This window comes from Herpailurus yagouaroundi, unplaced genomic scaffold (genome assembly GCF_014898765.1).
Source record: "Herpailurus yagouaroundi ecotype Mexico unplaced genomic scaffold, PumYag 141, whole genome shotgun sequence".
Classification (NCBI taxonomy): Eukaryota; Metazoa; Chordata; class Mammalia; order Carnivora; family Felidae; genus Herpailurus; species Herpailurus yagouaroundi.
In genome coordinates this window covers 22396443-22417662 of record NW_024412396.1, presented here as the reverse complement: position 1 = coordinate 22417662, position 21220 = coordinate 22396443, and the positions used below count along the sequence as shown (strand labels likewise).

Sequence of the window (21220 nt, the reverse complement as noted above, 5' to 3'; positions counted from 1 at the left end):
TTGGACATTATTCCTTAAATTTGCTTTGTTTGTACCTTATCCCCCTTTGACATAGGCTGGGGTTTTAAAATCATTTTTGCTCTTCCCGTAAGTATAGTTATGGATTTTGGCATTTAAAAATGTATTATTTCCTATCTTTCACTGCCCCCTGCTTCAGTATTCCGATTTTTCTTTTTTCCTTAATGTTTATTTTTGAGAGAGAGCAAGCAGGGAGTGGCAAAGAGAGGAGGACAGAGGATCCAAAGTAGGCTCTGTGATGACAGCAGAGAGCCCAATGCAGGGCTTGAACTCAAACTGTGAGATCATGTCCTGAGCTGAAGTCGGACATTTAACCAACTGTGCCAACCCAGTTGCCCCTATATTCTGATTTTTTTAATTTTATTTTTGAGAGAAGGAGGGAGAGAGAGAGAGAGAGAGAGAGAGAGAGAGAGAGAGAGAAAATGTGGGGGAGGGGCAGAGAGAATCCCAAGCAGGCTCTACATTGCCAGCACAGAGCCCAACCTGGGGCTCATTCCCACTTCATGGGATCATGACCTGAACTGAGATCAAGAGTCGGACAGATGACTGAATGAGCCACCCAGGTGCCCCCCCTGTATTATGATTTTTCTAAGCATGTTTCAGGTTATAAAGAATTTTCCATACCTTCACCTTCACATTCTACAGAAAATGCCATTTAATTATTTTTCACCCATTTTCTACTTACTATTTGGTCAGCAGGGGATAATTGCTTCTTTCTACCAACCAACCACTACTGTAACAATAAACTACTTATTATCCTTAAAATCCAACTATCTTGAGGTCCAGAAGGCATACTTAAATTCTATTACACATCAAGTCTATTACTGATAGGAGCAACTACCCAAATAAATAACTTAAAAAAGACATCTAAAAACTTCATTAGTAAAGAGAATCTGGGAGACTTGCTGTATATGAAAGAGGTAGAAAAAATATATCTTTATTAGCATGTTCAAGGTAGTTAAGATTTTAACAAACATCTTAATCCTCACAACAACCCTGTGAGGTAGGTAAGTCATTGTTTTGTGATAAATTAGTATTGTTCCAAATAAAGTGCAATTCTTAAAAGAATAATCTGCCTTAGGAATAATTATGTTAATGAACCACTTATGTATATGCTAATATTTGTGTTGTTGTATACTTTGATTCATGCATTAAGGTGTCCCCACAAAAGTCTGCTGTAAATAAAATCCTATTTAAATACATGGTGGGGACTATTTAAATAAACTCTAGCGTAGATTTTTTTTGTAAAATAAATTGCTATTTTTTTTTATCTTGCACAAGATGCAATTTTCACAGTTTGCTCAAAGTGAGGCATTCTCAGCAACATTGCACTCACATTTAGTAATTCTTCTGTAAGCTACTTCAACATGGCACCAAGCCAATGTAAGACTGACTTAATTTGTTGAATTAAATTTGGTATATGGCAGTGAACTGTGTTATCATGTAGAAATCTCCAAATATACTACACTCAATCCCAACCCAAAATCTAAGATAGACTGTTTACTGAAATTAAACACTAAAGTGAATAATAATAAATTTCAAAAAGTATTTTCCCTTGAGAATAATACTTAATTTTTTCCCTTAAAACTGTAATAGGAAGAGAGATCTTAGGGTCTTTGAAAACAAACATAATTTCTGATAATTACAAAATTCTTGTGATTTATATTGCAAATCAAACCCTCATGCTATCAGTTTACTACTTACAAGGAAGCCCGCAGTTTGTTACTCCAAAAATGTTAAGTATTTTTTTCTCTGTGCCAATGTGACTTACTAGGACAAAAAATATTGCAGACACCGTTTTCTCTTAAATATATATTTAAAGTACATTTCTATTGTTAACCCAACATTAGTAAACATCCAGTTGCCTAATATTTTTTTATAGTTGTCTTATCTTCAGAATAGATTTTTATTAGAGGATTTCCATTACATTTAGTTATGTTATATAATTTACTTGTAACAATAACTTTAATTAAACTTGGGAGCTTAGTTAACACTTAAAATTTGCTGGCAGGTATATAATACTTTAGCAAGTGGTTAAAGTAATTTGCCATTATAGAGAAATAATTCAAGCCCAGAAAAATATTCTCACCAAAGTATTTTTAAAAACTATTGCAGGAAAATTAGGCAAATCAACAAGTAAAAAAGACTAAGCCATCTATAAGTTGTACATTCAAATCCATGCTAGATCCAACAGTGCACTTTGGATTTTAGTGAGGTAGGGCAAAAAATATAGTCAGATACACTTTGAACTGTTAAATTTATATAAACTGAAATACTGACTTGTAACCAGGTTTTATTTGAATATCCAAAAAGAAAAATTGAGAATTCAAATGATGAAGTATTTTCTTAGATTCAAGGACAGAACTGCAAAAATCCTTTGAGTACATATAAATGAAAAATACAAAGGCTACAAGATACATTTTATTTCAACATAATGTATGCTTGTTATGCTTGTATAAAAATAACCCAGGACATAGAAAAAACAAATACAAACATTTTTGCATAGATTCTGTATATATAATATTTACCTGGGGCTAAACACTGGAAAAATACACCTCTGAAACTAGTATAGTTCAAATATTTCCTTGGATACCAAGAATTTACAAAATAAAAGCCCTTCATCTGGGGGAGCATGGGCAGGAGGGAAAACAATTTAATTTAGCATCAGTCTATATTTATTTCTCTGTTGCTCGAATATAAACCAATGATGACAAGAGGAGAAACTCTGGGGGTTTATTTAACAAAATTAAATTCACATTTCTGAGGCCATCATAGTGCATCCAATGTCCATCAATCTGGAAAGCTGCAGAATAATGATGTTCCTCTTTGTTAAATAATGTGGCACCTTCCAACAAATACCTGCAAATTAAAAGACAAAGTATAGCAAAAAAGATAATACTTTGTTCTTTGATAAATATTCTTTCAATTCTTAATTAAGGAATAAAAATATCAATATTGTTTGCATTCTAGTCCCTAAAAATGATATCCATCTGTAAAAATCATGTGCTATAATTGGTAATTTAAAGTAAAATATTTAAGAATTTAAAAAATTGTACAATTGAGGAATTTTGAAAAACACTTTAACAGATTAACGATAATCTGTATTGTTTGGTTACATAAGAGAACACACACACAAAAAGCCTTTCAAAGGCAAAAAGTTGAGACTCTGTATGTCCTAATTTGAATGCAGATATTTTCATCTCTGATATTGAAAGTAACATTTTTTGTTTAAATGATGACCTCCTACTATACACTACTTTGACTTGAAATACAAGTAATAGTATTTACTGTTTACTATGTGTCAGGTACTATCCTAAACACTTTACATGTGTTATCTCATTAAATCTTCAAAATTATGTACCAGATAGGTACTGTCAGCAGTGTTTTACAGAATAAGAAACTGATGTTTCAGCTGGTTAAGTTCTGGCCCACGGTTACATAGCTTGTAAAAGGTGGGGCTGGGATTTGAACCCAATTCTGTCTATTCCATAGTCCAACCACTGTGCACACTGCCAGTGAATGACTCCCTGTAGTAGATTCTAATCTTACTCAGGATACACACAGTTAGAGAGAGCTACGGGATACCTGGGTGGTTCAGGTTAAGCGTCTGACTCTTGATTTCAGCTCAGGTCATGACCTCACAGTTTATGAATTCAAGCCCGGCATTGGGCTCTGACAGCTCATAGCCTGCTTGGGATTCACTCTCTGCCCTTCCTCTGCTCTCTCTCTCTCTCTCTCTCACTCAAAAATAAATAAACTTAAAAAAAATACACTAAAAAAAAAAGAAGATAGCTATGATTTTTTTCAACAATATTACCTTAAGGGCTAGTCACAATCATGATGGGATAGCAGAAAAATAGAAAATAAATGTATTTTTTATTAGTTTTATAAACCGAATAGGAAAACACCTACTTGTGATCAGATAAATCCAAGTAATATGGTACATATGCTAGATCTTCAGATTTCCAATGCTGCATATTTAAGACAACAAAAGGGGGTGCCCCATGGCAGAAAACTCGCTGGGAAAATTCTCTTAAGCCACCACATCTAAAATTGAAAATAGGCATGAACTTTATTACACTTAAAGCAAAACTGCCTTTTATCACTTCTGGATTGTCTTTATTACTTAATTTCCTAATAAGAATAATTATCTATTTTAGGCATGGGTAATGGTGTGGCTACAATAGTATCTTATATACCTATATCCAGAAACTTATCAGCTGTGAGATTCTATATACAAGAAGTCATATACTTGCAAAACTCCAGGAAAAGCTAGCTATCTTTTTCCTAAGCTTATAAAACATGTAGTCTTTTGAACTGATATAAAAGCTTTTATTTTTATGTAGAGATACATTTGCTTTTTCTCTCTCAGCTGGTTTCAAGGAATAATGGCAGAGGTAAATAATATGACTCTTACAGTCATTTTTATATTACATAAAATTCCCTAATTGCATCCTTTTGCCATTAGGATGAAACAAATTCTGTTTTCTTAGCACTATTACATATTAAGCATGTGGATCAGAATATAACATACACAATTATACAGTAAAATCTCGATTAACCGGAATACTCAGAGCACAGTATTTTGGTTCCCAAATGTTACTGACTAAAGTTAATCAGAAAACCATTGTGTTTCAGTGTTTGCTGTTAAAATACATTAGTCTAGTTTCTGGACTTAAGTACAATTAACTGAATGTATTTTATTCTTCCCTTGTGATTAATTAGCTTTAAGATCATCCTTCTAAATATTAACTCTCATTGTACATTTCTGAAGATATAGAAATTGTTAAGCGACTGGGATGAATATGTTCTGCCCCTTTTGAATTTTTTAACTATGTTGAATTTTTTGGTTGCCATTTACCTCTTTGTCCTAAATGAGGAATGCAGAAAAAAGTCCAGTTAATTGAGGGTCCGATTAGCTGGGTTCCGGTTAACCAAGGTTTTATTGTACCTACTCAGCAGTGGGGAAAGAAAAGAAAAGGCATTTGCTTTGTATTCATCAATTAAATGTAGTATAATATTCTATATAGTGATATTTGATAATGACAACACAGCATAAAATAGCAGCGTAAACTACGGTAGGTGTTAAGATTCCAAAAACGTTAGGCTTCCTAAATACTTGTGAGTTGCTATTTCATAAAGTATTAACACCAAAGACCATATCTGTTCAGGTTTCTTTATAAAAAACATAAATACTTTCATCTTAAATGTCTCTCATATACTCACCCACTCTCTTCACACAGTTCAATCCTGGAACAGAATAACTCATCCACAGCCAGTCGTATCAAGTTTCCATGAGGAATTTCTTGGGGAGGACTACAACAATTAAAAACGCATGTAAGAACTGCTTTGACATTTTTCATGTAAATACATTATTAGGATAGCAAATTTTACAGGTCAATTCATTATTAGCAAACCAAATATAAAAGTATAACCTCTGTTTTTCACCTTTGTTATAATCATAGGAAATCAGTTGAACTTAATAAACATTAATGCATGCAGCTTTCCAAGAAACATCAAATCCTTCTGTAAACTGATCCTGAAATATGCAGTTGTTACTTTAAAAATTTTTCTAGAGATTTCAGTAGAGCAGATTCTGGTCTTAGGGGAAGAAAGGTAGGACCCAGAATCAGGAGAGCAGCCAGTTACATGACTAAATGCAAGTTATAGCATTGTTGGCTTCAGTTAACCTGATTTGTTAAAAAATTTCTTGCTACATACTTCAGAGATTGTTTTAAATAAAGGCAAAAGCCTTAAAAAGTTACATGGAATATAAACAGTATGACAAAAAATATTTTATTGAGAAGCTTAAAATAATAGTATTAATATAGGATTATAAATCATTATATTTCAAAACATATATAAACTGATATTAGTTTTTGAAGAAACAAATTTCTAAAATGCTTTTTAGTTTATTATAGAGTAACAAAGCTTGGGGCGCCTGGGTGGCTCAGTCGGTTAAGCATCCGACTTCAGCTCAGGTTGTGATCACACGGCTCATGAGTTCAAGCCCCATGTTGGGCACGTGCTGACAGCTCAGAGCCTAGAGCCTGCTTCAGATTCTGTGGCTCCCTCTCTCTCTGCCCCTCCCCCTGCTCATTCTCTCTCTCCCTCTCTCTCTCTCTCTCAAATAAACATTAAAAAAATTAGAATAACAAAACTTTTTTCCGGGATAGAGATTTCAAAATCAGTGTCATCGTATCAGTAACACAGGAAAACAGACCAAGTGTATTTCAGAACAAGAGAGATATTCGCTGGCAGACTCTAAAAAGAGTATCTTCAGCTTTCCCTAAGTAGCATGATGTGATAATATTAAACTAAATATACTATAAAGAAATGTGAATCTAGTAAGTTGGGGTATGTACTGTATATTCTCAAAAGGGAACATCTATTAGGCTGCTTTTGTGAACCACAGGGCCAAATACACTTTCTGACAACAATGTGTTTGGGCTTGTTTTTCTGTCCTGTTTTTCTACTGACAGTTATCCCTTTTCCAGCTAATGTGCCCTGGGGGCTTTAATGTTTCCCAACACTACACTAGGGCTTGCCAGTTTGGCCTTCTTCCCTATCATTTACCAGCCTGGAGGTATGCCTTCTCTCTCGAAACCAAAAATACTCGGTAGGCTATCAGCACCTCTCCTCGTCAGGGAGAAAGCTCCTCACATTCATATCCTCTCCAGGTATGAAGATTCTGAGTTTAGGGTTTCAGTCTATAATTATGTCCTGGCCATGACATGAAGAAATGCTTTTTTTTTTTTTTTTAGAGAGAAAGTGTGAGTTGGAGAGAGAAGGGGAGGGAGGGAGGGAGGGAGAGAGTTTGAGAGAGAGAAAGAGAGAGAGAGAGAGAGAGAGAAAATCTTAAGCAGGCTACATACTCAGTGAGAAGCCCAACTCAGGACTTCATCACACAAACCTTGGGATCATGACCTGAGCCAAAATCAACAGTCAGAAGCTCTACGGACTGAGCCACCCAGGCGCCTCTGAAATACTTTCAATCTTCTTGTTCATGTAGAAATAGCCTACCCAACAGAAATCCATTCAAGGGGTGACACATTTCAATATAGTGTTAAATGTTCTTCAAGAGGTTACATTTATGACACAAAAAAATAATTATCTACACACTCATATTAGCAAATTCAAAGCAAGAGTAAAACATTTTTCATACTAATTCATTACTTTCCCAGTGAAATAATTACTAGCTGGTTTTATAAAGTCAATTCCAAGATATCTGGATTTAATAAATAGTTAACACTTGTCATGGGACTTATATAGTCTTGCATTTATGTGGTTACCATGTGTAAGTAACTACACAAGGTCTGTACTTTAGAAAGTGCTCTGACTATACTTATTTACTTATAGCAACATTCATTTAAAAACTGTATTATTTTCGCTAAGAGTGACACTTTAAAGCAACTTACTTTATATTAATCGTGCGTTGCTGATCTTCCTGTACTCGAGTTGGGCATCGCCAGTTGGAACAGTAACTCTCTTGTATGGTAGACATGAGATTTTCAAGATTTTTTGTAAAATTATCATGCTCATTACCAAATAAATCAATTATTAATGAAGCTTTATGAACTTCAGATTTGTATTGCTGTTTTTCCATCTTGTCCCAAATCCAAAGTAGCTTCACAGTTGTGAAACTGTAGGTGTCCATTAAGTAAAGGAAACAGTCTACAAACTCTCTACCTAAATGAAGAGAGAGCTCCCTGGGGAAATTTTCATTTTCATTAAGAATGACATATAGTAACATCAAGAATCCATCTATGGTGCAGGTATTTTTCAGTCTTATTTCAACATAAAGTGGCGTACAGGATACTGCTTTGCGGCCAGCTTTGATAGTAAAAACACCTCCCCAAGGAAGAACAGGCCTCCAAAATGAGCGATCTTGGTTATAGTTATTTTTAATTGATGCTTTGATCTCTTCAAACAGTGTCTTCATCCTGCATTTCAAAAGTTTAAAAATAGAACATGTAAATTTGTGACTTTATATGTTAAATTTTTGAGATGTGTTCAAATCAAAACAAACTTGTCTAAACATTCAAATTAGGTGTGCCTGACTGGCTCAGTCAGTACAGCATACCACTCCTGATCTTCCAACTGTAAATTCAACCCTCACGTCGGGTACAGAGATTATTTAAAAATAAAATCTTAAAAAAAATTCAAATTAAATTTGGTTAGAAGGCCTACCAATATAATGAAAAAATTTAAAACAATTCTAGCTGAGCCAGAATTGGCTCAGAATTGCCATATTGGCAATATGCATGGTCTCTGGAAAGACCATTTAGAAGCGCGATCTTTTTTGAGGTATAGGATGAGCACGTGATAGACTTTTACACTAATTATACTGCAGATTTTATCTTTGCTATAGGAAGACCCTGAAATAAATAAGTCCTAAATGAAAACAGAGCTTTTGAAGATGCAATCTAAATTTGGGTGGGTGTATTCCTAATGTAAACCTCTTTCTCCTCCCTTCAAAATACAAGCTGTGCTTCATTTCCTTTTTAATATGCATGGTTGCACTTATGAAATTGCTATAATGGAATTCTTAGTTCAGCTACAGAATGGCCAATTATCTGAGACCTCATATGAAAAGTAATCCACAGTACTTAACTGAATCATTGCCACAGCTGATACAAAAATCATTTCTATGCACTTTGGGATTTTCACTTGCAATTTAGGACCATGCTGGATACCCTATAATCCTAACTGCAGAGACCATGCTATGAAGATCTAACTTAGAACTTGGTAAGTAATCTGATTCTCCTCTCCGTTCGTTTTGGGAATTAACAGGGACGTCCACCCTACTTAAACTGTTATTTATCCTTCCCCTAACCTTGGGGTTAGCTAAACATTTTGTTTTTAAGGTCTTTGCCAGTATTCTATAAACATGTTTGTGTCATTATATAAAGCAAAGTTTTAAAAAGTTAAAGAATGAGGTCCTAATGAAACTGAACTGAAAATACTGCTTTACTTGGGACAGTAAATATCTAAACTAAAAATATCATAGGGTTTCTCAATGTTACTTTTATGGAAAAGCATATTTCCATGAAAAAGGAAAGCATCTGAAGAATAGGAAGAGACCAATTCATGACTGAGGTCAATGTCTTATTTTGACTTTTCAAGTGCCACACACATACTCCCAAGCACAACATAAATCCAATACTCAATACTGCAGACCTATGTGTTTTATTTGTGTAAGAAATTAAGTTCACATAGCATAGAGTTGTTGAATCACTGTTGTACACCTAAAACCAATGTAACACTGTGTCAACTATACTTCAATTAAAAAAATCTGTTTTACACTTAAATTAAATTCCAACCAAATTTACAATACTAGCAGACTAAAAATTCAGTTCTACAATATATTAAATGCAGGCACACATGCACGGGCACAGTATTTTCGGCTTGAGGCAAGATGCTGTGGACTACAAAATATTCAACACTATATTTAGTCTTAAGTGTAGAACTTTACACAGTTGGTAACATGTTGTTGGCTCTAGACAACCATTTAGGAATAAGAGGGCGTGGTAAATCTGGAGCCTTAGGCAAACACAAACACTAACATGTTTCCCGAGCAGGTTAAAAAAATACATATATGGCATTCAAAACTTTAAAAATGAAAATGACTTCCTTCATGGTTTCATTTATTTCTGTTTAAGTTTTAAGAACTTTGTAGCAAGGTCTAAGCCTGAGTTCTGATTCCCAAATGTTAAATTGTGAAGGAGTCATAAACGTTTTTCTTCAAATTATCTTTTAGACATGACCAAATAAGTAATATTTACAGCAATTGTTATACTTAAGAGAATTAAACTACACTTTTACATATATATATATGTATGTATGTGTAACGAAATTAACTTCTCTAGCCTTTTTCTGCGGGGAGGGAAAGTGCAGGGTAGAGAGGCTTGGAAGAACTAGAGGACACTTAATCCTTTCAGCATTAACGTGGTGATTTGTTACAAAGTAAGTTACAACAAAAATGAGCAGAAAAGGCGGAGAAATGGCTGCAAAGAGCTTTACTTAAAATTGTCTTGAGATTTCTCCACATCGTCAAAGACGGTTTCCTTAGGCACCGTATTAGAAGCCCTGGAGGACATATCCTGCTGGCATTATCGTCCTGATTCAACAGGCCCTCCAGTTTAAATAAACCTGGAAAACTCCCCCGACCTTTTTCCTTGGCAAAACGACACCTTTCTTTTGGGGTCATTTTCAAGGGTGACAATCTGTACTCCACGCTGATCGTGACGATCAGACCACTCGCCCTAGCTACTGAATGCCGGATTCCCTAAGAGCTCGGCGGTCCTAAGGGTCCCCTCTCGAATCAGCACCCCGAAATAATCAGAAAAACGGCCACGCGCTCCCCCTTGAAGCAGCGCGGGGCTCTGGGCAGGGACCCGCTGGGCGCGCGGTGGGCGCCCGCCTCCGTCCCCCGCGCTTCGGACACGCCTACGCCGCCCCCGGCCCTCCGCGCAGGCGAAGGCCTGGCACCGAGGGCTGGTCCCGCAGGGCTGGCAGGTCCCTGAGCCAGGAGCAGGTGATACGGCTCGGCGCCCCTGCCCACGGTCAGGCAGTGTTCCCCTAAGCGCCTGGGACTGCGGGCACTGGCGGGAGGTCCGGGCCGCGGAAGGCGTTCCCACACCGGCCAGTCTCCGTCCACCAGGAAGCCGACTTCTCGTACCTCCCCGGGGACCGAAAACCGCCGGTGCTGCCGCACCCGTCGTCGCCGCCGCTTGCTCATGGAGAGCCCGTGCTGCAGCCGCCGCCGCCGCCTCATCTACTAGCACCGCCCGCTGTCTGGGCCTCCCCGGCGTGAGTGCTGGGCTCTGGCACGGCCTCCATCGCACCCGCCGCGGAGGGAGCCACAGCAGATCCAGCGCCCAGGCCGGATCCGACCGGACCCACGGAGCCAGGACCGCAGGACGCGGAGCTTCTTATTACGGAGGAAGATTCGGCCTGACCTCGGCCCCCCTCCCCCCAGCCCCTAGTTCCCAGCCGCCTGACGGCGCTGCTGCGCAGGCGCGAAGACGCCCTCGCCAAACGTGCGTGTGTCGCGTGTGTACACAGCATCCAGATTTGCCCAATGGGAACCAAGATCAGGTGCGGGGGGCGGGACCTTGCAGTGAGGGGAGGTGCTACAGTGTTAGAGGGTGGGTGGGGCAGCCGGAAGTGGGCAGGGTTTGCATGGAGGCGGAGCTTTGTTGGCAAACCTGCCTGGCTTTTTGAGGTTTGTATCATTTTTAGGACATTGATTTTAGTTTGCTTCTGGGTCTTGTCATCTTAAATTCCTAATTCAGAAGGGGAAAGCTTTATTTTCTCAGAAAATTATAATTATACAAGCTTTTGATGTAAGTATATAGTTAGGAAAAGTTGAATTGGTGTTAATGTTTACTGCCCTTTTTAGTGTCGAGGTAATAATTGGCGGGGTGCTGTAATTTACAATGGAAGCTAATAAAAATTGATAGAAATTAGATAGTTTTAGTCCCACTGTAGAGATGAAAAAAATGAAGTTTGGAAATGATAAATTATCACACATTAAGTGACAGCTGGGAATTGATGCCAGAGCTGCTTAATGCTAGAGTCTGTGGGCTCAACCACTATTCCTGTTCAGTAAACCCTGGTTCTTGTGTCCTCCCTTAAAAAAATCAAAGCTCATGTGACTTAGCTCCTGGAGAACACAGGCCACCCTGAAAAATTACCTTTACCTGCTATTATAAATGCAAATGCTGTGGAGATATTCCCCAACCAACTGTTTAACAAATAATGATTGTCTGGAAAGTGAAACCCAACCTCCAGAACATACAATACAGACAGCTCAAATCCAGTCCAACACATCATTGTCGTCCTTAGTCACAGTTGAGTCTGGTGGAGGTTGGATCCCTTCTAGACTAGTCAAGGGTATGACAGGGACCTTCCTAGTGGACCTCTCTCAAGCATTCTAGTGATAGAAGAATGGTAAGTAGGAGAGAAACTTGACTTACTCAACATAAAATTACTGCACAGGGTGATGGGAGGAAATGGACATTTCTCAGAACACAGGGGGAGGAAAGAGGCTCTTCCCTCAAAGGAAGAATTAATAATTCTGGCACAGTCTGCTCTTTTTAGTTTCCCTGTTTTTCTTATTTCTTGTGGCATTTCATAGATGAAATGAGAGGCTCTGAGAGATTAAATAATTCGTATGTCTGTATTGGTATTTATAGCAAAACATTTACTCTCGATATTATAACTATGCTGTAAGTAGAACATTCTTTAAAAATGTTTGTAAATGTAGATTATATGTTCAATTGGCAATCTCTCACAAGACACGGAATTCATTTTATACTGATTGGGTTATTCTCTTCCTGAAAGCAGAACCCAATAGTGGTGGTTGTCACAGTTTCTGGAGAATAGCAGAGAGATGGCTCATTAAACTCTGCTGAGCCTTAGCTTCACAAACCTACCTGAGGCCTTTTACTGAGATTTCCATTCTGTTTCCTTTCTGCTCCTTTAAAATCTGACAGCTGAGTTGCAGGGTTTTTTTTTTTAAAGACAGCTTTATTGAGGTATAATTGACATGTAATATGTGGTACATATTTAAAGTATGTAATTTTATGAACTTTAACGTATATACATACCCCATCATCTAGTCGAGTGAGTATATCCATCATCCTCAAGTTTCTTCATGCCTCTTTGGAATTTTTTCTTCGCATTCCTCCCTGCCTCCCACACGTAAGCAACCACTGATCTACTTTATGTCATTGTAGAACTCATTTGCATTTTCTAAAAATTTATGTAAGTAGAATCAGGAAGGTTTTTTTTTTTTTTTGGTCTGATCTCTTTTACTCAGTATCATTGTCTAGACATTTGTCCATGTTGTTCTGTGTACCAACAGTTCATTCCTTTTTTATTGCTGAGTGTATTCTATTATATGGATGTAGTGTACCTTATCTGCTCATCTGTTGGTGGACATTTGGGCTATGTCTAGTTTTGAGCTATTACTAATAAAGCTGCTATGAACATTTGTGTACAAGTCTTTGAGTGGACAGATCTTTCCTTTTTTCTTGGGTAAAAATCTACAAGCAGATTTTAATTTTAGCTATACTAATAGGTGTGTAGTGGCATCTTGTTGTGGTTTTAATATGTGTTTTCCTAATGATGTTGAACATCTTTTAAAAATATTTTTAATGTTTATTTTTGAGAGACAGAGAGAGAAAGCAGGGGAGGGGCAGAGAGAGGGGGACAGAGGATCCAAAGTGGGCTCTGTGCTGACAGCAGAGAGCCGGACACAGGGCTCAAAAAAAAAAAAAAAAAAAAAAATTGGGTGGTTACAGTCTTGAGAGTTCTTTATATACTCTGGATACAAGTTCTTTATCAGAAAAATGCTTTGGAAAGATTTTATTGTGGTATGTGCCTTGTCTTTTCATTCTCAACAGAAGAATTTTAAAGAGCAGAAGTTTTAAATTTTAATAAAGTCCAATCTGTTCTTTTATGGATTGTGCTTTTAGTGTCATTTCTAAGAAATATTTACCTACCCTAAGCTCACAAGGACCTTCTACTATGTTTTATTCTAGCAGTTTTACAGTTTAGGCTGTATATTTAAGTCTGTGATGTATTTTGAGTTAAAATTTTTTATGGTTTAAGGCATGGATTCAGGTTCATATTTGTTACGTATGGATACCCAGTTGTTCCAGCAATGTATCTTAAAAGGCTATTCTTTTTCCACTGTGCTGTCTTTGTGCTTTTGTCAAAAATCAGTTGTTCAATATCATTTTATAAACATTTTATTTCATATATTTTCATTGTCAACTATATGTCAGACAGTGTGCTAGCACTGGAGATATGTATCAGTAAGAGGTCTTTGGTTGCAGAAACTAGAGACCAAATATTGCCAACTTGAATAAAATAGAAATTTATTGGAAGGATGTGAGGAATAATAGAATTAAAGGAAAAGTTGAACAATTAGGTCTCAGCTAACTTGATTGATCAGAAGGCAGGGAGTTCCCCAAAGGACAGTAAGATCCTATTAACAAAAGAAGAGGGAATGGTGCTGGGCAGATATTTGCTATAGCAGTGCTTCCCAACTTTTTTTACGTTCATTCATGATAAATGATCAGAATTGGGCAGTGTACAAGGGTAAATTGATGGAGATTAGGAGGTGTCTATATTGGACGTGGTGAGAAAAATGCATCACATTTTCTTTATATTATGTAATTGCAGGGAAGGGCAAAAATATTAGGAAGATATAAAACTTTGAATTTATATAAAACTTCTCAATGAAACCTATTTAAAAATGTGATGAGGAACTTTAGCTTGTATCCATGATAAGATTTTTATTTCAAACCTTTATTCAAACTTTATAATAATAATAATAATAAGGAAAAGTATATATTTCATAACTGTGTAGCTTGATGAATTTTTACAAGGTGAGCACACCTGTTGTGTGTTCCAGTTGCATATATTTGCATAACAAATTACTGCTAAACTTAGTGGCTTAAAATAGCAATATTTATTTTGCTTATGAATTTGTAATTTGGGCAAGGCTTGGTAGGTTAACTTGAAGACTGGGGACTGGAATCATCTGAAGGTTCCTTTACTTACATGTTTAGCTGTTGTTGCTACCTGTTAGCTGTGACCTTAGGTATGTCTGTGACCAGAGCACCTTCAAAGAGCCTTTCCATGCAATTCTTTGATGTTTTCATAGCATGGTGGCTGGGTAGCAAGGGTGAGCATCCCAAGAAAGAGGGCCAGGTGGAAGCTCTAGTGCCTTTTCTAACACAGCATTAGAAATCATGCAATGTCAGTTCCCGTGTATTCTGTTTGCTGGAGGTGAGTCACTAAGACCAGCCCATATAAAAGAGGAGGAAATTGTACTTCACCTTCTAATGGTAGGAGTGTCAAAGTGTCATTGGATATGTTTTTAAACTACCACACTTACCTAACCAGCTCCCTGATCAAGAAGCAGAACAATACAGTGCTCCAACCTTGCCTTCCTATCATTACCTGCTGCCTGCCTAAAAGGTAACCACTATCCTGATTTCTAACACCATAGCTTCATGTTGCCTGTTTTTGTAATTTATGTAAATGGAACCATACAATATGTATTCTTTTGCATCTAGCTTATTTCAACATTGTGAGATTCATTCATGTTGTTCCATGATAGATTGTTATTGTTGTTTAGTATTCTATTTTGTCAATAGCACATAATTTATTTATCCAATTTATTGTCAATACACGTTTGGGTAGTTTCCAGTTTTGGCTAATCTGAGAAGTTCTGATTTGAAATTCTAGTACATGTCTTTTGGTGCTTATATATGTAACATACACATACATTTCTGTTGGAAATACATGTAGGAGTGAAATTATAGGGAATGCATATGTTCAACTTTAATAGACACTGTTAAACAGTTTTCTAAACTCTGCCACCTGCAGTGAGTAATCATGATCATGATTTATTAACATAGGGCTTATGCTTGAAATGACTATACACAATCCCCTTTCAAGACCTATTAATAATGATATTCTCAGATTCTTGATAGTTACTGTTGACAGAAGAAGGCTGGGTTCAGCTGGCTCTGCTGAGCAGTATTGTGGCTTCTCCAGCATGTTGTCTTCTCACTTGATGGCTTAGGGATGTAAGAGCAAGTGTTTCGGTGAACAAGGCAGACCTTACGTGGCCTTTTATGACCTAACATCAGAAGTCTACCCAGTCTTTGTACACATAAGTAGGTGATGACAAATGGCAGAAGATAATTTATTTTTTTTAATTTATTGAACATCTTTTATTTTTCATCAGTCAGAATTCAGATAATTTGGTATTTTAAAATTGTACTCTACTTGTTCTTTCACTGACAAGTATAAGGTTGAAATTCGTTATGATAATGACAGTGGATTTACAATCTATTCACATTTTTCATATCAATTACCTCAAAATAATAATAATGTTTCCCCTTAAACATACACATCTCATCTTAATAAGTATTACCTAGGATTCTAATTATTAGTAGTAAACTATATTTATTTTCATTTTTGTTTATTTTTTTAAATTTACATCCAAGTTAGTTAGCATATAGTGCAACAATGATTTCAAGAGTAGATTCCTTAATGCCCCTTACCCATTTAGCCCTTCCCCCACTACAAGCCCTCCAGTAACCCTCTGTTTGTTCTCCATATTTAAGAGTCTCTTATGTATTGTCCTCCTCCCTGTTTTTATATTATTTTTGTTTCCCTTCCCTTGTGTTCCTCTGTTCTGTGTCTTAAAGTCCTCATGTGAATGAAGTCATAAGATTTTTGTCTTTCTCTGACTTACTAATTTTGCTTGGCATAGTACCTTCTAGTTCCATCCATGTAGTTGCAAATGTCAAGATTTCATTCTTTTTGATTGCTGAGTAATACTCCATTGTATATATACACCACATCTTCTTTATCCATTCATCCATCGATGGACATTTGGGCTCTTTCCATACTTTTGCTATTGTTGATAGTGCTGCTATAAATATTGGGGTGCATGTGCCCCTTCAAAACAGCATATTTATTAGGATAAATACCTAATAGTACAACTGCTGGGTCATAGGGTAGTTCTATTTTTAATTTTTTGAGGAACCTCCATACTGTGTTCCAGAGTGACTGCACCAGTTTGCATTCCCACCAGCAATACAAAAGAGATCCTCTTTCTCCGCATCCTCACCAACATCTCTTGTTGCCTGAGTTGTTAATTTTAGCCATTTTGACAGGTGTGAGGTGGTATCTCATTGTGGTTTTGATTTGTATTTCCCTGATGATGAGTGATGTTGAACATTTTTTCATGTGTTGGTTGGCCATCTGGATGTCTTCTTTGGAGAAGTGTCTACTCATGTTTTTTGCCCATTTCTTCACTGGATTGTTTGGTTTTTTTGGGTGCTGAGTTTGATAAGTTCTTTATAGATTTTGGATACTAACCCTTTTTCTGATATGTTGTTTGCAAATATCTGTTGCCATTTCATCAGTTGCCTTTTAGTTTTGCTGATTGTTTCCTTCGCTGTGCAGAAGCTTTTTATTTTGATGAGGTCCCAATAGTTCATTTTTGCTTTTGTTTCCCTTGTCTTTGGAGATGTGTTGAGTAAGAAGTTGCTGTGGGCAAGATCAAAGAGGTTTTTGCCTGCTTTCTCCTCGAGGATTTTGATGGCTTCCTGTCTTACATTTAGGTCTTTCATCCATTTTGAGTTTATTTGTGTGTATGGTGTAAGAAAGTGGCCCAGGTTCATTTTTCTGCATGTTGCTCTCCAGTTTTCCCAGCACCACTTGCTGAAGAGACTGTCTTTATTCCATTGGATATTCTTTTCTGCTTTGTCAAAGACTAGTTGGCCATACGTTTGTGGGTCCATTTCTGGGTTTTCTATTCTGTTCCATTGATCTGAGTGTCTGTTTTTGTGCCAGTACCATACTGTCATGATGCTTACAGCTTTGTAACACAGCTTGAAGTCTGGGATTGTGATGCCTCCTGCTTTGGTTTTCTTTTTCAAGATTTCTTTGGCTATTCAGAGTCTTTTCTGGTTCCATACAGATTTTAGGATTGTTTGTTTTAGCTCTGTGAAGAATGCTGGTGTTATTTTGATACGTATTGCATTGAATTTGTAGATTGCTTTGGGTAGTATTAACATTTTAACAATACTTGTTCTTCCTATCCAGGAGCATGGAATATTTTTACATTTTTCTTGTGTCTTCTTCAATTTCTTTTGTAAGTTTTCTATAGTTTTCAGTGTATAGATTTTTCACCTCTTTGGTTAGATTTATTCTAGGTATTTTATGGTTTTTGGTGCAATTATAAATGGGATCAATTCCTTGATTTCTCTTTCTGTTGCTTCATTGTTGGTATATAGGAATGCAGCCAATTTCTGTGCATTGATTTTATATCTTGCAACTTTGCTGAATTCATGAATCAGTTCTATCAGTTTTTTGGTGGAATCTTTTGCGTTTTCTATATAGAGTATCATGTCATCTGCGAAGAGTGAAAGTTTGACCTCCTCCTGGTCAATTTGGATGCCTTTTATTTCTTTGTATTGTCTGATTTCTGAGACTAAGACTTCCAATACTATGTTGAATAACAGTGGCTAGAATGGACATCCTGTCTTGTTCCTCACCTTAGGGGGAAAGCTTTCAGTTTTTCTCCATTGAGGATGATATTAGCGTTGGGTCTTTCATATATGGCTTTTATGATCTTGCAGTATGATCCTTCAATCCTTACTTTCTTGAGGGTTTTTATCAAGAAAGGATGCTGTATTTTTGTCAAATGCTTTCTTTGCATCTATTGAGAGGATCATGTGGTTCTTGTCCTTTCTTTTATTGATGTGATGAATCACATTAATTGTTTTGCAGATATTAAACCAGCCCTGCATCCCAGGTATAAATCCCACTTGGTCGTGGTGAATAATTTTTTTAATGTATTGTTGGATGTGTTTGGCTAATATATTGTTGAGCATTTTTACATCTATCTTCATCAGGGAAATTGGTCTATAGTTCTCCTTTTCAGTAAGGTCTTTGTCTGGTTTTGGAATCAAGGTAATGCTGGCTTCATAGAAAGAGTTTGGAAGTTTTTCTTCCATTTCTATTTTTTGGAATAACTTCAAGAGAATAGGTGTTAACTCTTCTTTATATGTTTGGTAGAATTCCCCTGGAAATCTATCTGGCCCTGGTCACTTGTTTTTTGGGAGTAGTAAACTACTATTTATTTATTTATTTATTTATTTATTTATTTTTAATTAAAAAAAAATATTTATTTTTGAGAGAGAGACAGAGCACGAGTAGGGGAGGGAGACACAGAATCCGAAACAGGCTCCAGGCTCTGAGCTGTCAGTACAGAGCCTGACGTGGGACTCGAACTCATGGTCTATGAGATCATGACCTGAGCCGAAGTCAGACTCTTAACCGACTGAGCCACCCAGGCGCACCAGTAGTAAATTATTTTTAATATCGCTTTTCCAAAAGTTGAATTTTTGCTTTGAATCTATGAACTTAGTTGGTAGATATTAAAATAGTTCCAGAAGGGTAATGAAATGAGTACCCTGGGAGAGTAAGAGTGCCTGAAAAGGCAAGAGAGAGGATGACTTTGATATTTGAACTTGGAGACAGAGAGCCTATCTGGAGAGGTCATCTTACAGACACAGCTGGCCCATGGTGACCCTTCAAGGAGAGACCTGGGGAAGTAAACACCTCCATATTGTTTTTTTCCTCCCTGTGACATTGTGACATGTTGCAATACTTTTACTATTATATTCTTTATGAGTGCCACCTTTCTATCTCCCTTGTTTCATTGGTTAACAGTATTGATAATTTCCATGCTGGTTAATAAAATGAGGTAATTCTGTAATTGCATAGGTCAGATCCATTTACTTCTGTCTTTTGTTTTGTGCTTGTTGTATATTTTTACTGCATGTATATGTTTACATGGGAACTTAGGAAATAATAAAAAAATTCCTTTTTATTTACCTACATGTTTGCCATTTCTGATGCTCTTCATTCTTTTCTATAGATCTAAGTTTCTATCTGGTATCATTTCACTGCAGCCAGCAGAACTTCCTTGAATATTTTCTGTAGTGCATATCTGCTATGTTTGTTTTTAAAAATGGATGCACGTTCTTTGACATTTTTTTCAACCAAGATAATGAATCTTTATTCCCTCCTATTGAATCTGGTTAGGCTAGTGATTTCTTTGACCTACACAGAACAGCAGTAATGAAACACTATGACCTCTGAGGCTAGGTCATAAAAGACTGTGAAGTTTCTGCTTTGTTCACTTGAACACTTGCTCTTAGAGCCTTGAGCCACCATGACAGAAGATCATCATGCTGAAGAGGCCACATTCTGGTCAACAGAGCCAACTGAGCCCAGCGGTCTAGTCATCCCTGCCATGGTGCCAGATATGTGAATGAAACAAACTGCCTTGAACCCTGCAAACTTCTCATTAACCAGGTGAATACCTCCAAGTGACTTCCCTTGATGCCACAAGGAATATAAAGACCACCTAGCTGAAACTTGCCCAAATTCCTGATTCTCTTAATCACCATATATAATAAAATCATTTTTTTTAAGCAACTATTTTTTGGAGTAGTTGTATAGTATTAGATGAATGGAACAGAATTTGGAGTGCTGTTGTAGCAAAAACCTGAAGTGTGGCACTGGCTTTGGCACAAGACATGAAGCAGAAGCTGACAGGGGTTTGAGAAGACTGTTAGTGGGATACTGACAGGCATGGAGGAGGATGTCAATGAGAGTTTAAAGGAGAATAAGGAAAATATTGTTGAAAGCTAGAGAAAAGGAGGATCTTGTTCTGTCATGGTAGATGGTTTAGCAACTGTCATAACATGGGAAATCATAAAACGTATTTAATGAACCAATGTATTTGGCTTAGGAGATTTCCAGGCAGAATTCTGAAAGTATATACTGTATTTTATTTATTTGTTTTTAAATTATGTATCGTAAGGTATGGATAGACAAAGCTGTACTAAATAAGGAATTATTTGGCTCTCAACAATTTAGAGAAACTATGTAGGAATGAGGTCTGAAAATGAAACTATTTCTTATCCTTAGTTTCTCTCAGCAGAAGATACTCAAAGGAAGATAGAGCCATAGAACAAAGATTAAATTCAAGGCCCTGTTAGAAAATCATGGACTCAAGGTAAAGATGAAGGACTGTAAAGCCTTTTGTTATGAGTTCAGAAAGAGATAAAGCCTTGTAAAAAGAATTTTGAGCTATTTCTTAAGGGGTTGTAGTACAGACTCTCTCTCCTAAACAATAAGGCTTCTAAGAATCTTAAAGGTATTATACCACAGTAGCCTCATAAGGAGCTCAAGGTAGAAAATGGCTTATCTAGAAGATGTCTGTAGATGTGGGTTTTTAATCTAATGGAGTAGATTGTAAATTGATACTCAAAAAATCCACAAAGTTTTTATAGTAATAATATCAGCTTATACAGGAAGAAAAACCACAGAGAGTCTGTACAAAATGGAGACTTGGACCCTTAAACTTCTGTGGACAGGAAGCAGGCTGCATAGACTACTCAGCTACAGAAATTGGTTAGTTCTATGGAAAAGAAAGAATGACTTAGAGGGCAAAACTAAGATCTCAGGGGTAAGAAGCAAAAATCATGGAAAATCATTCCCCGGAACCAGGATAAGGCCCTAATCATGAGCTGGTAACATATGCCCAGTTGGATTTTATAATTTCAATGGATTGGTGACTTTCTATGTT

The 21220-nt window shown here is 36.8% G+C and overlaps 2 protein-coding genes and 1 long non-coding RNA gene across 4 annotated transcripts in view; 2 read left to right on the top strand and 1 right to left on the bottom strand.

Annotated features, from left to right (window-relative positions):
* Positions 1 to 924: 924 nt before the first annotated feature.
* DORIP1 (dopamine receptor interacting protein 1) lies at positions 925 to 10815 on the bottom strand. Of its 2 annotated transcripts, XM_040477027.1 has the most exons (5): positions 10700 to 10815; positions 7437 to 7961; positions 5245 to 5334; positions 3931 to 4065; positions 925 to 2877 (listed from the first exon to the last, which is right to left on the bottom strand). In XM_040477027.1, exons 2-5 carry the CDS (start codon positions 7958 to 7960, stop codon positions 2694 to 2696), a joined length of 933 nt encoding a protein of 310 aa, XP_040332961.1. In that variant the 5' UTR covers position 7961; positions 10700 to 10815; the 3' UTR covers positions 925 to 2693. The 2 variants fall into 2 exon arrangements, with proteins under 2 accessions (XP_040332961.1, XP_040332963.1); XM_040477029.1 differs by lacking the exon at positions 3931 to 4065.
* The window catches only part of LOC121031389 (uncharacterized), a 411199-nt gene continuing 398257 nt past the window's right edge, over positions 8279 to 21220 (top strand). The window contains exons 1-2 of the mRNA XM_040476479.1: positions 8279 to 8325; positions 10392 to 11073. Coding sequence (XP_040332413.1) covers positions 8279 to 8325; positions 10392 to 11073 — 729 coding nt within the window. The remainder of the gene's footprint in view (positions 8326 to 10391; positions 11074 to 21220) is intronic.
* On the top strand, positions 11142 to 20647 carry LOC121031705 (uncharacterized). Its single transcript, XR_005790859.1, has 3 exons — positions 11142 to 11245; positions 14941 to 15015; positions 20560 to 20647. It is a non-coding gene; the product is annotated as an uncharacterized LOC121031705 (long non-coding RNA).

What these genes read in the sequence shown, in the direction of transcription:
- DORIP1 (XM_040477027.1), bottom strand. Translation starts at nt 7,960, where the DNA reads ATGAAGACACTGTTTGAAGAGATCAAAGCATCAATTAAAAATAACTAT. An exon ending in GAACTGTGTGAAGAGAGTGG is followed by an intron (nt 4,066 to 5,244) that starts GTGAGTATATGA and finishes TTTCAATTTTAG; the next exon opens with ATGTGGTGGCTTAAGAGAAT. An exon ending in TTGGATTTATCTGATCACAA is followed by an intron (nt 2,878 to 3,930) that starts GTAGGTGTTTTC and finishes TTTAATTTGCAG; the next exon opens with GTATTTGTTGGAAGGTGCCA.